The sequence below is a fragment of the Aspergillus sydowii genome (genome assembly GCF_001890705.1).
Source record: "Aspergillus sydowii CBS 593.65 unplaced genomic scaffold ASPSYscaffold_13, whole genome shotgun sequence".
NCBI classification, from domain to species: domain Eukaryota; kingdom Fungi; phylum Ascomycota; class Eurotiomycetes; order Eurotiales; family Aspergillaceae; genus Aspergillus; species Aspergillus sydowii.
Window position 1 is genome coordinate 460,405 of NW_024467871.1, and position 15,609 is coordinate 476,013.

General features: G+C 51.1%; 6 protein-coding genes across 6 annotated transcripts; 3 read left to right on the forward strand and 3 right to left on the reverse strand.

The window, feature by feature from the left end:
- Positions 1–277: 277 nt before the first annotated feature.
- Positions 278–1,992, forward strand: ASPSYDRAFT_93527 (uncharacterized protein; the record flags this gene model as incomplete). Its single annotated transcript, XM_040852845.1, has 3 exons — positions 278–910; positions 1,022–1,598; positions 1,658–1,992. The coding sequence occupies 3 exons, from the start codon at positions 278–280 to the stop codon at positions 1,990–1,992; spliced, it is 1,545 nt and encodes a 514-aa protein (XP_040698417.1).
- Positions 1,993–4,649: 2,657 nt separating this feature from the next.
- ASPSYDRAFT_160175 (uncharacterized protein) lies at positions 4,650–9,017 on the forward strand (the record flags this gene model as incomplete). The annotated part of the gene is made up of 4 exons (XM_040842887.1): positions 4,650–5,315; positions 5,364–6,389; positions 6,442–7,179; positions 7,227–9,017. The coding sequence occupies 4 exons, from the start codon at positions 4,650–4,652 to the stop codon at positions 9,015–9,017; spliced, it is 4,221 nt and encodes a 1,406-aa protein (XP_040698418.1).
- A 644-nt stretch (positions 9,018–9,661) lies between these two features.
- ASPSYDRAFT_93529 (palmitoyltransferase YKT6) lies at positions 9,662–10,497 on the reverse strand (the record flags this gene model as incomplete). The annotated part of the gene is made up of 4 exons (XM_040852847.1): positions 9,662–9,781; positions 9,863–10,143; positions 10,247–10,412; positions 10,459–10,497. The coding sequence occupies 4 exons, from the start codon at positions 10,495–10,497 to the stop codon at positions 9,662–9,664; spliced, it is 606 nt and encodes a 201-aa protein (XP_040698419.1).
- Positions 10,498–10,995: 498 nt separating this feature from the next.
- On the forward strand, positions 10,996–11,361 carry ASPSYDRAFT_93530 (uncharacterized protein; the record flags this gene model as incomplete). Its single annotated transcript, XM_040852848.1, has 1 exon — positions 10,996–11,361. The coding sequence occupies one exon, from the start codon at positions 10,996–10,998 to the stop codon at positions 11,359–11,361; it is 366 nt and encodes a 121-aa protein (XP_040698420.1).
- A 710-nt stretch (positions 11,362–12,071) lies between these two features.
- On the reverse strand, positions 12,072–12,767 carry ASPSYDRAFT_160029 (cell wall mannoprotein 1 family protein; the record flags this gene model as incomplete). The annotated part of the gene is made up of 1 exon (XM_040842877.1): positions 12,072–12,767. A coding segment is annotated over one exon (696 nt), but the record flags the coding sequence as incomplete, so codon positions are not given.
- Positions 12,768–14,083: 1,316 nt separating this feature from the next.
- On the reverse strand, positions 14,084–15,091 carry ASPSYDRAFT_93532 (uncharacterized protein; the record flags this gene model as incomplete). The annotated part of the gene is made up of 2 exons (XM_040852849.1): positions 14,084–14,391; positions 14,443–15,091. 2 exons carry the CDS (start codon positions 15,089–15,091, stop codon positions 14,084–14,086), a joined length of 957 nt encoding a protein of 318 aa, XP_040698422.1.
- Between the last annotated feature and the right edge of the window lie 518 nt (positions 15,092–15,609).

Below are 15,609 nucleotides of genomic sequence, written 5' to 3' on the forward strand. Positions count from 1 at the left end.
GAATTGTTCTGCTCTCGCCTCCAGGCTTCGGTACAAGCAAGGTGGATCCATAGCAGGAATGTGAGGTTTTCCGTGCGTTTATTGGCTGTTGGCGCGCAAAACTAACCACTTACAGTTAGCTTTGCGCGCTCTCACTATCAATGGAAAGTATGCAATGAAGCTGTGAGAAGGAGGGATGTCAAGTATATAATTGTTGAACCATGCAGAGGTCGGCCGTGTCCATGTCCCAGCCTGTTCTTCTCCTTTTTCTTATTCTTGCAAACTTCCACCCCTTACCATGTGGGATATCATCCGAGACTCTACCTTTGGACAACTTTTACGTGTAGCTGGTGGCACGAAGTTGGTCAGATACCCCGAGGAGCTGCCCAGTTTCCAAGTCCCGGCAGGATATCTCGAACCAACCCGGATACGCAATTCCTCCTCTTCCTCGAACGATGATTCAAACAGCGACATTGAGAAGGCCAACAAGGAGGCCAACATGGCGGTGATAGGCTGGTACAGCGAGCACGATCCAGATAACCCTCACAACTGGTCATCTGCAAAGAAGCTCTGGGTTGCGATGCTGTTGTTCGTCTACACTTTCTCAGTCTACATTGGCTCGTCCCTGTACACTGCTAGTACACCGGACATCATGGAGATCTACGGCGTCAGTAATATCGTGGCCTCGCTTGGATTGACCATGTATGTGCTCGCTTATGGACTGGGCTCTATGCTCTTCTCGCCTCTGTCTGAAATTCCAGTTATTGGACGAACACTGCCATACACCATAACTTATTCCATTTTTGTCGTTCTTTGTATACCCATGGCTCTGGTTGATAATATTGCCGGCATTCTCTTCTACGTTTTCTCCTCGGCTTTTTTGGCTCGCCTTGCCTTGCTACAGCCGGAGCAAGCTATGGTGATTTCTATGGTGCATCCGAAATACCCTATGTAATTGCCCTGTGGGGTGGCGGAGCAACCCTAGGTCCAGTATGTTCAAGACTCCCCAAAGGTTTGCACGGTTACTGACATTGTGCACCAGGCTCTCGGTCCACTCGTTGCTGGATTCGCAGTCGAGAAAATGGGCTGGCGCTGGAGCTCTTTGGAACTACTCTGGCTGTCGGCTCCAACGATGCTGATAATGTTCCTCGCTATGCCTGAGACATCGTCCGATAATATACTCCTCCGTCGAACCCAACGCTTGCGCATCCAAACAGGCCGCACAGATATCAAGTCGGAGTCAGAGATACGTCAATCTACAGTGATTCCTCGGGAGGTTATTTTCAATGCCCTCATCAAGCCCTGGGAAATTAATGTTCTGGATCCCGCAGTGCTCTTTTTCACGTTCTACACAGCCCTAACATACGGCATTTACTACTCCTTCTTTGAGTCGTTTCCGCTTGTTTACGGCGATATGTACGACTTCAATCTGGGTGAGCAGGGCCTTGCCTTTCTCTCAGTACTGTCTGGCCTGAGTTTTGCAGTAGTCCTGTTATGCTGCTACTTCTATTTTATCGCCCCCAAGCAACTAGGCCATCTCGATCCCATTCCCCCAGAAGCGCGCATTTGTCCCGGTCTATTTGGGACATGGTTGATTCCAATCGGCCTATACATATTCGGTACGTTTCCATCTATTTACCACTACAGCCATAATCTTTAAACTAACCAAGCGCCCCAGCATGGACCGCCAACCCCAAAATCCACTGGATGCCCAGCCTTCTCGGCATCGCAATCAGCATGTGCGGTGTGTTCATAATCACTCAGTGCATGTTCATCTATCTCCCCTTCACGTACCCCCGGTACGCTGGCTCCCTTTTCGCCGCCAATGGCTTCGCCCGTAGTCTGCTGGCAGGAGCTTCGATCCTTTTCTCACGGCCTATGTTTGATGCAATCGAGGTTTCGGGCGGTGTGACGTTGCTTGCGAGCTTGAGCGTCCTCTGTATTGTAGGTTTATATTTGCTTTACTCCTACGGGGCGAGGCTGCGTGAGCGGAGTCGGTTTACTGGGGTGTAAGTATAGAATACCTATCTGCTCGCCAGTGAATGGTTAGGGATGGCGATATCATTGATTGAAGAGGTCCTTTCTATGCCAAAAACGTGCACTGTGCTGTCCTGTGCTATCTTTTCTTGGTTATCTTTAGAGTGGAAACTATGATTATATTAGACTGTATGTAGTATAAATCAATCTCTTCCTTATAATCCTCTGTCGCGGCCTCTGGTTGACAATATCCATCGCGCGATGGAGCAGGCCACTGCTGTATGTTTGGTGCTCGTGCAACTAAAGGCTCTTCGAGAGAAACACTTAATCCCTTCAGATGCTGACCAAAATGACGCTAACCTTCCACAAGGATGGGGGCTGCCTTGACGCTGGATCAACGCCAGTGTCCCAATTGCGCGAAAACCCCGTGATATTTTGGGTGTACTACACTACGGCAAAGTCTGGTGGTGTTACTCAGATCCTGTTTCAAACATGCAGGGTTTACCAATTATCTTGCTAAGCCATGTGGAATAACTGCAGTCAACAATGCAGTCGGGTTTTGCGCATGGAACGAGGATGCTGTGATCATTCATCGAGTGGTTGGTTACACAGGGCGAGCGTTGATTCTAAAATAGTGACGGGACACTTTCTTTTTTCTTTGGTTTTTTGAAAGGAGTTTTACGGTTCTAAGTTCCAACGAAGAAATCGTAAAATTATTGGAAACATATAAACCAATAACGCTAGGCTATTGTTGTGCGGGAGCCCTATATTCAGTAACGAATTTTGAGGCCAAGATATATATAGATGGAGACGAAGGCTGGGGCAAACAATAATAGATTCTGACAGCTGTTTTTGGAACGAATCTATTTAGCTGTGACGATTATACTCGGGGTCTTAGATCACTACTATAATGATGCTGTGATTATATTTTGAATTATTAATAAATAATAATATTAAAAACCATCACAAGGTTCGCACCCGGACGGGAACGGCATGTCAAGATCCCTGCTTGGCTGCCACTTCCCAGCGCCCAGGCCAGGTAGCTCGGAGATAACGACGGGAAGCCGACTGCCTGCCACTGCCGTGAAGGAATTATTTCCTTTGATTGGAGAGGCTGGCACTGAGTACGGAGTCTAGTAGGGTCAAGGTCTGAGGAGGACATCCCCATAATGCCCGCGGACCCGGGTGTCCGCCCGTAGCCTTCAGTCCTTCACAAATATCATTTTAGGCTTCAATCCTCTTTCTGATCTGGTAATCCCAGAACCTCATCTCATGTTCTAAAGCAGTGATTGGTAAGCGGCAAGCGCAAATGCTGACGCCGTGAGCTTTCCGAGGCTGTTCCAGCGGCCTGACATATCGTCGATTGAGCAATCAGCACGCAGTCAGATCGGCAGTCGGAGATCGGACCAGCGACGTTGCAAAATTTACGTACGAGCACGCCAATGAAGATCTCTAACTGGCCAAAATATCAAACGGGAGTCCTCCGCACGAAAAGACGGATGAATTCTGATGCTTGGTGGGTCCCCACAATGCCGTTTATCTGGGTATAGAGTCCGCGTGGTTGATAGAGGCTGAAGCACAGCCAGGGTTACCAACCTTGGAACTGTTCACGAGTCTGAAACCTTAATCGATACGACAACGAGAGACCTATCAGACAGGTTTTAGTGACCTAGAACATGGCCAGGAGCTGCAAAGAGCAAGGGGTTCACGGCAGCTCCAGTCCAACTTGGAAGAGCCCGGTTACGAATCGACACGTGGTTGTCGATATTCGATGATGATGCATATGATAAGTGTACTGTACTGACTACAGACTGCAGAATAACATGCAGGATAAGCTCAGAAGGCGAACGATGATGCCATCGTTGTAGGCGAACTGATAGCCTTCTGGTCAGAGATTTCCGACGCCAACCCGGCGTTAATCGGCGAGACGTCAAAAGCCGAGTATGAATAGGCTAAAAAAAAGAGAAAGTGCCGGGAACATCCCTGCCCTTCGGGTGCGATGGTGTTGATCAGATAATTCTGATACGAGCAGTCGGGGACGCCTCAAGCGTGGTTCTGGTTTCAGGTCAAAGTGCCAGATTGCAGGCTCCGCTGACTCATCGGAGTCGGACATGCCGGGGTAACAGACCCGTCCGATTGGCTGCGGCACTGAAGAGCCGCTTACTCAGCGGCTTAGAGTCGGACTTCCACTCGGAGCTTCAGCTCCGACCACCGACCCTGACCCACAATCTCTTTCTTTGTCTCTCCCCGACACAGTCAGAAAAATGGTCAGAAAAAAGTCTCTGCTGCATCGAGTGACAAACCAATTCCGGACTGTTCCATCTGACTGGAAGATGGCTGTGCTCCACTACCTTTCCTCGCTTCGTGCGAGAACGTCTGCGGTTTCCACTGTTTACTCAGCGGATGTGTTTGTCTTATCGACCAACAATACCGGAAATAGGAGAACCATGTGGAACCCCAGGGCCCGGGCTCGGGCAGATTCATGCCCCGTTTGTTGTATTTTCAGGTGCTCTGGGTCATGACTTTTGACCCACACCCCTGGCGGGCGTTTATATACTTCTGAGGCAATCCCCCGGCACGGTTGCTGACCGTTGATAATCCCTTTTCACCACGCACCTGCCTGCGATTACTACGTCACCATGTCTTCCCTCAAGGTCGAAGACAAGACCGGGCCCCATGTGTCCAGGGAGACTATGGTGAGCAGGGATACAGACAGTACAACCACTGTCTTGGGTGAGGATTCCTCCCCGACCCCGGACCAAAATGTCAGCCGCGCCGATGGATGGACTTTGATGCCCCAAGTGAAGGAGCAGCATGAACGCGAAGCGCAGTCCGGGTTCAAGCGTCGGGAGTTGGGTGTCACATGGAAGAATCTCAGCGTTGAGGTTGTCAGCGCAGAGGCCGCTGTCCAAGAAAACTTTCTCTCTCAATTTAACGTCCCCAAGTTGATCGGGGAGTCCCGCAACAAACCGCCTCTCCGAACCATTCTCGACAACAGTCACGGCTGCGTGAAACCAGGTGAGATGCTCCTGGTCTTGGGTCGTCCAGGCTCAGGTTGCACGACTCTGCTGAAAATGCTCGCCAACCAACGACTTGGCTACAAGTCTATCGAGGGAGACGTTCGGTACGGGTCCATGACGGCGAAGGAAGCTACTCAGTATCGTGGCCAGATTGTCATGAATACCGAGGAGGAGCTGTTCTTTCCGAGTTTGACTGTGGGTGAGACCATGGACTTTGCAACGCGACTGAAGGTCCCGTACCGGCTACCGAACGGGGTTGAGTCGCCGGAGGTCCAGCGTCAGGAAACCCGCAAGTTCTTGCTCGAATCGATGGGCATTTCACACACTGTTGATACGAAGGTATTGCGCTCTATCTCCTTTTTCGTCCAGCAGAACTAACGGATGCAGGTTGGTAATGAATTCATCCGCGGTGTTTCTGGTGGTGAGCGTAAACGTGTTTCAATCATCGAGTGCCTGGCTACCCGCGCATCCGTCTTCTGCTGGGACAACAGTACTCGAGGTCTCGACGCCAGTACCGCCCTTGAGTGGACCAGAGCTGTCCGTGCGATGACTGATGTCTTGGGCTTGTCCACCATAGTTACGCTATATCAGGCCGGAAACTGTATTTATGATCTTTTCGACAAGGTTTTGGTTTTGGATGAGGGAAAGCAGATCTATTACGGACCAATGACCCAAGCTAAGCCTTATATGGAGGCTCTCGGATTCATCTGCCGCGAGGGTTCCAACGTCGCCGACTTCTTAACTGGTATTACCGTTCCAACTGAGCGTAAAATTCGCTCCGGGTTCGAGGCGCGTTTTCCCCGAAATGCCAACGCCATGCTCGAGGAGTACGACAAGTCTGTGGTGAAAGCAGACATGATCAGCCAATACGACTACCCTAACAGCGAATTCGCCAAGCAAAGGACTGAAGATTTCAAACAGGCTGTTTCCGAGGAAAAAGCGAAGCAACTGCCCAGGAGCAGCCCGTTCACAGTTGACTTTATCAGCCAAGTCAAGATTTGCATTATGCGACAGTACCAAATCCTGTGGGGTGACAAAGCCACGTTCATCATCAAACAGGTGTCGACGCTCATTCAGGCTCTGATTGCTGGTTCTCTTTTCTACGACGCTCCCAACAACTCGGGCGGTCTCTTTGTTAAATCCGGTGCTCTATTCTTCTCTCTGCTCTACAATTCGCTCCTGGCTATGTCTGAAGTGACGGATTCATTCCAAGGACGACCGGTGCTGATCAAACACAAATCCTTCGCATTTTTCCACCCCGCAGCTTTTTGTCTTGCGCAGATCGCCGCGGATATACCTGTTTTAATATTCCAAGTCACTATTTTCGCCCTGCCTGTGTATTTCATGGTCGGTCTTGAAATGGACGCGGGGACATTCTTTACCTACTGGGTTCTGGTATTCGCAACTACCATGGTGAGTTCGACACAACGTAACCTGGTGAAATCCATATACTTATGTCCAATAGGCGATGACTGCGGTCTTCCGAGCTTGTGGAGCCGCCTTCAAGACATTCGATGATGCGTCCAAGGTCTCGGGTTTCCTTATTTCGGCTCTGATTATGTACACTGGTTATATGATTCGGAAGCCGGAAATGCACCCTTGGTTTGTTTGGATTTATTGGATTGATCCGCTTGCCTACGGCTTCGACGCCTTGCTTTCCAACGAGTTTACAGGCAAGATTATTCCATGTGTGGGCACCAACCTTGTCCCTAGCGGACCGGGCTACGAAAACGCTACCACTCAGTCCTGCACTGGTGTTGGAGGTGCTATCCCCGGTATGAATTACGTTACTGGCGACAACTACCTGGCATCGCTTTCGTACAGCCGCTCTCACATCTGGCGTAACTTTGGAATCCTCTGGGCTTGGTGGGCTCTATTCGTCTTTGTTACCATTGTTGCTACCACTCGCTGGAAGGGTGCCTCCGAGAATGGCCCATCCCTTTTGATCCCCCGTGAAAGTGTGGAACGAAACCGCCAGAACGTTCGCCAGGATGAAGAATCCCAGCCAAACGAGAAGACCTCCAAGAAGATCCAGGAGGGTGGTGTACAGGATTCGAGCGAAATTGACAACCAGCTTGTCCGTAATACGTCTGTGTTCACTTGGAAGGATCTCAGCTATACTGTCAAGACCTCGTCTGGGGATCGTCAGTTGCTCAACGAGGTGTATGGATGGGTGAAGCCAGGCATGCTGGGCGCTCTTATGGTATGGCACCTTGTCTCGAATGTTGAATAACAGCTAACAGCTTCTAGGGGTCATCTGGTGCTGGGAAGACAACCTTGCTTGATGTCCTTGCTCAACGCAAGACTGCTGGTACAATCCACGGATCGGTTTTGGTCGACGGACGCCCGCTTCCCATTTCTTTCCAGCGCTCAGCAGGGTACTGTGAACAGCTCGATGTCCACGAACCTTATGCTACCGTCCGTGAGGCTTTGGAATTTTCCGCGCTTCTTCGACAGCCACGCACAACACCACGAGAGGAAAAGCTGAAATACGTCGACGTTATTATTGATCTTTTGGAATTGCACGACATTGCCGACACGCTCATTGGTCGCGTTGGCGCTGGACTGAGCGTTGAACAGCGCAAGCGAGTCACCATTGGTGTCGAACTAGTGTCTAAGCCGAGTATTCTGATCTTCCTTGACGAGCCTACATCCGGACTTGACGGCCAATCTGCCTACAACACTGTTCGCTTCCTCCGAAAGTTGGCTGATGTTGGTCAAGCTGTGCTCGTAACTATCCACCAACCTTCTGCTCAGCTTTTCGCCGAATTCGACAGCTTGTTACTCCTTGCCAAGGGTGGAAAGATGGTCTACTTCGGTGACATCGGTGATAACGGTTCAACCGTGAAGGGATACTTTGCTCGTCATGGCGCTCCTTGCCCTCCCAATGCCAACCCTGCTGAACACATGATCGACGTCGTCTCTGGGACCCTCTCGCAGGGCCGCGATTGGCACGAGATTTGGAAGGCTTCTCCCGAGCACACAAACGCAAAACAGGAACTCGATCGGATTGTTAGTGAAGCGGCTTCTAAACCACCGGGAACTGTCGATGATGGACACGAATTCGCTATGCCTCTCTGGCAACAGACTGTGATCGTCACCAAGCGCACTTGCCTCGCTGTCTACCGGAACACTGACTACGTCAACAACAAGCTCGCGCTGCACATTGGTTCTGCTCTTTTCAACGGTTTCTCATTCTGGAAGATGGGTGAATCTGTCACCGAGTTGCAACTAAAGCTCTTCTCCCTTTTCAACTTCATCTTCGTTGCTCCAGGCGCCATCGCTCAACTCCAGCCCATGTTCATTGAACGCCGCGACATCTACGACGCCCGTGAAAAGAAATCCAGAATGTACTCCTGGATCGCCTTTGTAACAGGTCTCATCATCTCTGAACTTCCCTACCTTGTCCTCTGTGCAGTCCTCTACTTCGTCTGCTTCTACTACCAAACCGGTCTCCCCACAAGCTCTGACAAAGCCGGCGCCGTCTTCTTCGTCATGCTTCTCTACGAGGGTCTCTACACCGGAATTGGCCAGTTCATCTCTGCCTACGCGCCTAACGCCGTCTTCGCAACCCTCACGAACCCCCTCGTCATCGGAACCCTCGTCTCGTTCTGTGGTGTCCTTGTCCCCTACGAGCAAATCCAAGCCTTTTGGCGCTACTGGATCTACTATCTCAACCCCTTCAACTACCTCATGGGCAGTCTCCTTACATTCACCGTCTTCGACACGGACATCAAGTGCCGCGAAGCAGAGTTCGCTACCTTCGACCCGCCCAACGGCTCGACTTGCCGCGAGTACCTCTCGGGTTTCTTGCAGGGCATGGGTGCCCGCGCCAACCTGGTCAACCCAGACGCTACCGCCCAGTGTCAGGTCTGCCAATACACGCGTGGAAGCGACTACCTGTACAGTCTGAACTTGAAGGACTACTACTATGGATGGCGGGACACGGCGCTCGTCGCGCTCTTCGTCATCAGCAGTTATGCGTTGGTGTATGGGCTCATGAAGTTGAGGACAAAGGCCTCGAAGAAGGCGGAGGAGTAAATGAAGTAAGCTAGCTGAGGTCTGCTTACATTCCTAGCCGATTGATTGGTTTCATATGAGCGACGTTCAGCGCTATATAGATATCCTTGGTTTTTGGTTTATTCATTTTGTTTGATCACCTACCTCTACCCCTTCCGATCTCCCCTCTGAACCTCCCACTCGTTTTATGTTGGGATATGTGCTGCATTTGCATTTGCGACGTTGGCTATATCGATCGATGGACTGCATTGCGGGAGTTGCTAATTTGATACACATAACACTTAGTTTTAATAGATGGTGATTTTGTTTTTATCCGGACGGACTTTGCTTTGATAAACAAATAAAACTGCCAATTGTTCATCCATGTGCTTTCTATCTAGCATACACGAGATATGATGTCGAAGTGGAGGGAAGCGAAGAAACGAAACTGCTTATATAATTATCATCATTATTGTGGTCATCTTCAAACACCAGCAGACTCAGGATATCAATCAGTTGTAGCGCGCAAATAACTTCATCATGCATGATTCAGACATGGTAGGCCAAGTAAGCGAAAGGATAGTAGGTTTAAGGATGTAAGTGAGTTCGCCGGAAAGAAAGTCCTGTAAATATAGAGAGAGAGCGAGAGATCGTAATGAGACATAAAATGGACGCTGGATCGTGATTCACATGATAATGCAGCAGGAGTTCTGCTTCTTCGCGCTCGTGTAGAACATTTTGCTTTGGGAGCTGAGACCCTCGCTCTTCTGGACTAGATCGTCGAGTTTCTCACCACGTTCCAAGACCTAGGCAAATCACTGTTAGAGACAGTGTTCACAATGTCCGCAGTGGACGCGCATGATGGAGATGGGAGGAGGCTGACTTACACTCTCGATGGTTTTGTGCAAAACAACCTTTGTTTCCGCGAGCTGCTCGTTGATTTGGGTAATGCTATCCGCATTACTGGGCTCCTGGTATTGAGCGATGTAATCTTTAAGGGGAGGGAAAGGGACGGGTCCGGTCGCATTTTTTGCGCTCGGGTTACTGGTGCAGAATTCCTGGACAATCTTGCCGATGAGCCCATTAGCAATTCTGGAGGGGTACGCCTCATTGGTGATAGCGACACCGGTAATACCACTCTCGTGGGCGTAAACGTGGAAGACAAATTCTAAGTTGAATGTCGTTAAAAGACGCTCTAAGCGGGCTCAAACAGAAAAAGGCGCTTGGAGGCGCTTGGATGCCCCAGGAATCATTCCGGAATCAAAACATACCCTTTTCTTGAACTTCCTTTCGACTGTTTTTCTCAGTGTGCCCAGTCAGGATCTTGCTAAACATAGTTGTGAATTCTGAGATGCTCCCGCGGGTGAAACGGGAGTAGCTGCTCAGCTCCCGTTCGCAACATAGCTCGATCGGCTCGGGTTGTGTGTTTCGGAGAATCTAGATGGATCAGTAAAAGCGAGGCTTCTGGTATCGCAGAGCTTACGCCGATGTAGACGATCTTCGTTTCCGTGGATGAGGCCATTTTGGTGGAGGAGAGAAAGAGCTGGACGGGAGAATGTGGGGTGTTGAGGAATGGGACGCTTGGAGGTGAATGTGATACCGGCGGGCGGTGTAGATATGCGCCAGGCGGCAGAATGTAGCTTGTTTGCTCACGTGCCGAGGTCCCTTAATTTCACCGGCCTTGTACCTCTCCAGTTCACCAAACCAACAGCAATGCCAGCGCTCATGTTTTCGACTTTGACGGGACCCTCTTCAACACGCATGCTTCCATCAAAGTCTCCATAAAGCATACATTTGCCACCCTTCTCCTCAAACACTAACCACCAGAATCAGCTGTTCAGACGCGGATTTTCTCTGGAGTCGATTTAGCTGATACATTTCGCACGCTCCATCCAAGTCCTGGCACCCTAACTGGACATGAAATTGAAGTATGGTTAACCACGTGCATCAGCCGGTCGGCGCCTGATAACTGCACCGACGCCCAATCGCTCTTACATGACCCAGGGGATAGGGATATGCCATGGCCATTGTAACCAACAAGGGTGTCGCTGCCGTTCAGACTGCGCTAGCAAACAATGGACTGAGTGGTTATATTTCCGAAGGCCGGATTATCGGTGATAAGACGCCTGGGGCTGAGCGAAAGCCGGCTACAACGAGTTTTACGAATGCTCTGGTGCCGAGGCTACGAGAGATAGGGCATGCAGGACCTTGGCTTGGGATGGATGAGGAAGTTGTTGTCTATCGGGGGCATAAAGGCGGATATTGGGTTTGCCAGGAGTATTGGCGGCGGTCTGGGTATGGGGATACGGAGGCTTGTGAGACTTCGGGCCCGGATTGGATTGTCGATGGGCTGACGGAGATAGCCTGCACGCATTCTGGGAGATAGTTAGGTATATCTAATCGTACGGATCTACTGAACGGTCTAGGGGTAGACTATGGTCTATAGTAATGAGATTCGGGAGACACAACGGGCTAAAGGAATGATTTAATTGTAGATGACAATAGAGCGACAATATGAGTAAACATTATAACAGATTGATAGCAGCTACATTATACTCAGAGCACGACAACAACGGCTGCGATGACAATCGCACCAGCCAGGGAAGACTTGAGGGTGTTCACGACGGCAGCTCCAGTAAACTCGGGCGTTTCAGGGCTTGTGCCTGTCCCGGAGTCAGACTCAGAGTCAGATCCAGAGCCAGAGTCAGAGCCAGAGTCAGAGTCAGAGCCAGAGTCAGAGCCAGAGTCAGAGCCAGAGTCAGAGCCAGAGCCAGAGTCAGAGCCAGACCCGCCGGTAGGTCCAGGGGGGTTCTCTGTTCCCGAGTCTGTTGGCTTAGGCAGATTGTCAGTATCAGTCCCAGTAGGCTCCGGCTCGTCCGTAGTTGAGGGGGTTGGTGTCTCGGTATCGGTTTCGCAGGGCTCATCAGTTGTCTCCGGAGGAGTGTCAGTGTCAGTCTCACACGGTTCCGACGTGGATGGGGGAGGAGTCTCGGTGCCAGTTTCGCAGGGTTCACTGGTCGATGGGGGAGGAGTCTCGGTGCCGGTTTCACAGGGTTCACTGGTCGATGGGGGAGGAGTCTCTGTACCGGTCTCGCACGGAGTGGACGTGTCTGTCTCGTCTGGCCCAGACGTGGTCGAGGTGCTAGTAGGGGGCGGAGTTGTAGTCGTCTCAGTTGGGCTTGGAGTATCAGTCGTTGTTGTCGATGTAGTCGGGGTTGCTGTTGTGGTGGGCGTGGAAACATCCTCATAGGCATCGATGCCCTTCTGGATGGATGCCTTTATACCAGATGACAACTCATCGGCGATCTCCTTGAGAGCTTCCGGAACCTTGCTTGTCAGCGCGTCGGCAAAGCTAGTGGCCGCAGCCAACTGCTCCTGGAGCTGAGAATAAACCGCTGGGCCGGAGCCTGCCTCGACGACTGGATCCTTCTTATCAATAAGGGCGGAGATGGTAGCGTCGACGTTCTCTGTCAACGTCTGGATAGGGCCCACGAGGTTCAATGCATCCGTTGAAGTCAAGTCATCGCCGTCAAGTACAATATCGGTGCCAGCATTGATGGTAGCAACAAGATCAGTGGATGTCTTTTCTATGGCTGAGGTATCCCCGCCAGTGTACGCTGTGATGTCGTCTCCCAGGGCAATGGTTTTGCTGTTTATATCCGCAATGTTGCTCTGAATTGCTGCGGCATCGCGTTCAACGAGTGTTCGCTCGCGGATGACGTGCGTCGGCGTGGCGAGAACCGTTGTTATAAGCCCAAGACCAGCCAGGAGGAACGTGGGTTGAAACCTCATCGTGGGATAAATGAGTCGTCAATGGATGATCAGATATGAAGTGGAGGTTCTGGGAGCATTAAGTACTAGCGATGGAAGTTCACAAGCCGAGGTATTCACAGCAGAAACGAGCGTATGTGAACTCGATCCAGAACCAAGAATCCCTCAAATACCCAAGGGGAGTAGCAGTCTATATGACTCCCTCCGGTGCTTCAGAGCACATGCCCATCCTGCCGCCAGCACATTATCCTCGCTTCCCCGGATCCCGTGCACTCAACCAGGGTCTCAGGGAGCCCACTTTGACTGATAAACACTATTCGTAACTTGTAACTAACCGCGCACCTACTGGACCCGTCTCAATCCGAGTCGGAGCTAAAGGGCGGTGTTTGGTTACATTCTGGGCAGACAATGGCAATGATGTGAAGGAACACAAACGTGCAACCAAGCTAGTCCAGTGCAGGAAATGCATGCGAACATCAAGGCTTGGTATGCCGATATATGATCAGGGACTGTTAGAGGCTAATGAAGGTAGAAAGCACTGGCTGTGCGTGATTCGAGGAACTGTCTGCCCCGTGCCACAAGTGTTTGGCGCCGGCAATTTGACCGACCAATTTATCGGGCGCCGTCAAGCCACAGTCGCGGGGTTCTGAGACATCTCATATCCGATGGCCCGGTTCTGGTGACTCGGCGTCGACCAGGTCAAAGTTGGTGGGCTCGTGAGAGGCGAGGGGCGAGGTGACCAAGTGAGATAGTGACTCACAAGAAGTCCTCAGTGGGTGAAGGAGGAGGGAAAAGATGATAAATCCTGAGACAGCGGAAGTCGAAAAAAGCGAAGAGTGAATTCATTTCCCCCGCATTTGATCCGGTGACTCGGTGGTTGTGAAGAGGAAGAGATCAAACTGGAACAACCTCGCACGGAGACCCGCGGAGTCAGGCCGAGGTCGCATCAACCATGAAGGGTCACTCGGGATGGTGAGAAGTATAATATCGGCTAATATCGCCACTTTTTGAAACCAGTGTTCCATTACTGCGAATGCGACGGTGATAATATTGGTAGACACCAAACTGACCACGCGAGATACTTCCCCAGGCTCATACGCTTGGAGTCGCGTTCTCTTCATGGCCCTTATCACAGAGCATGTTCGACCGACAGTAGAGTGATGGATGGTTATGGAAAATGTCGTATCATTATCTAAATATAAACCCGAGAACAGTCGCCCAATGCCAGCAATAAACCATTTTATCTAAGGGTACCTAGAGCGAAATCCAGCTTAACGCCACGGAACCCCCAAAGCAAAACCGAGCTCCATTGACCAATCCAAGCATAACAAAACAGTTCATAGCTGGGCAACATCGTTCAGAATCTGGACCTCCTGGCCCGGCTTGAAGGCTGGAAGACCAATGAACGGGCAGCCGTCACATCTGAACGCATCACCAAGTGCACAGCTACCGCAGGAGCCTGTCTTCCCTTGCACCGTGAAGTCTAGTTCGTTCAAGTCGTCCGACTCGAGCTTCATAACGTTCAGGTTCTTGTCAGCTGTCTCACGGCGGTCCTTGTCTTCGGTCTGCATCTGAACGGCTAGACCGCAAGTGCAATCCTTGCAAGCGCGGCGTCTCTTGCCGGGCTTTGGTCGACATTCTGGGGCTAGATCTGGCTTAGTTTGGCCCTGGAAAGTAAGGTTAGGCGGTCACTTACGTTGTACAATCGGTTTCTTCAGATCATCGGCGGACAGAAGGGTATCCTCATCAATCAACTCATCGGCATCATCATTCAGGTCGTTATCCTCAGAACTAATGATCGGAGGCGGCTGCACAACCGGAGCCGGAGCCGGAGCCGGGGTCGGGGCGGGAGCCGTCTTCTTCTTCCGCCCCAGTTTCAAGGGTACCGCAGCACCAGTGCTCACATCCAACTTCTCGAATCCACTCTGCGACTTCACGAGTCCGGCCAGGACAGCCTCCCGCTCTTCTGCCTCTCCAAAGAAGTCATCCTGAGTCTGTAGCTTGGCACCACCCTTCATAGACGGAATAACGGCCGCATAAACCTCCCGCTTGAGCAGCTGGAGGGCCTCGGAGCGGCGCGTGCCATCTGTGTCTGTGAGGACAAGGACAAGGTCGTATGTGTTTGACGGAAGGGAGACAAAGCCGGCAGAGACACGGTCGAGCATTTGCAGGTCGGTCGTGCTTCGGTCGTAGGTTGTGAAGAGCGCACGTAGTTTATCCTCTTGGGTGGCGATGGATGGAGGAGCGAGGAGCAGTGTGCGCTTGCCAGTGTTCACTGAGCTTGAGGAGGCAGGCGTCAGGTCGAAGTCAGGGGTTGTATCGATGCTCACGACAGAGGGAGCCATGATGTCTATCGGCCGTATGTAAAAAGCGATAGGGACGAATGTGGGATGGAGGCCAATCGACAAATTTCCGCCTTGAAGGCAGGGAGGCGGGTAGCCAGGACGTTTCGACTAGTTGCGGTGGGAGAAATCGAGACGAGAGGTGATGGATAAGGAGACGGAATTGTTGGAGAAACAAATCCCAGACGCAGACTGCGAGGAGCAGCGATAATTATCATGCAGGGTCAGAGATCTCCAATTGAAGGTGTCAGGCGAGCGCTTGGTCAGCGAATTCTTATCAATCAGCACTGGAGGGGCAATCTGCCGCACGTGATCCGCGGAGAAACAAACGTGCGTATTGTCTTGTTATTTTGTCATCAATTCGGGCGCTATCTGTATATTAACGCAACCCCATCCAATTAGAGAACAGATAAATGAGTTTGTGTGTAAAGCCAAAACAATAATCAGCCCCGATACCGGATCACCTCTTTTTGACTCACTGACGGTGTTTTTGTTACTAATCCCCTTCCCCCCACTTACGG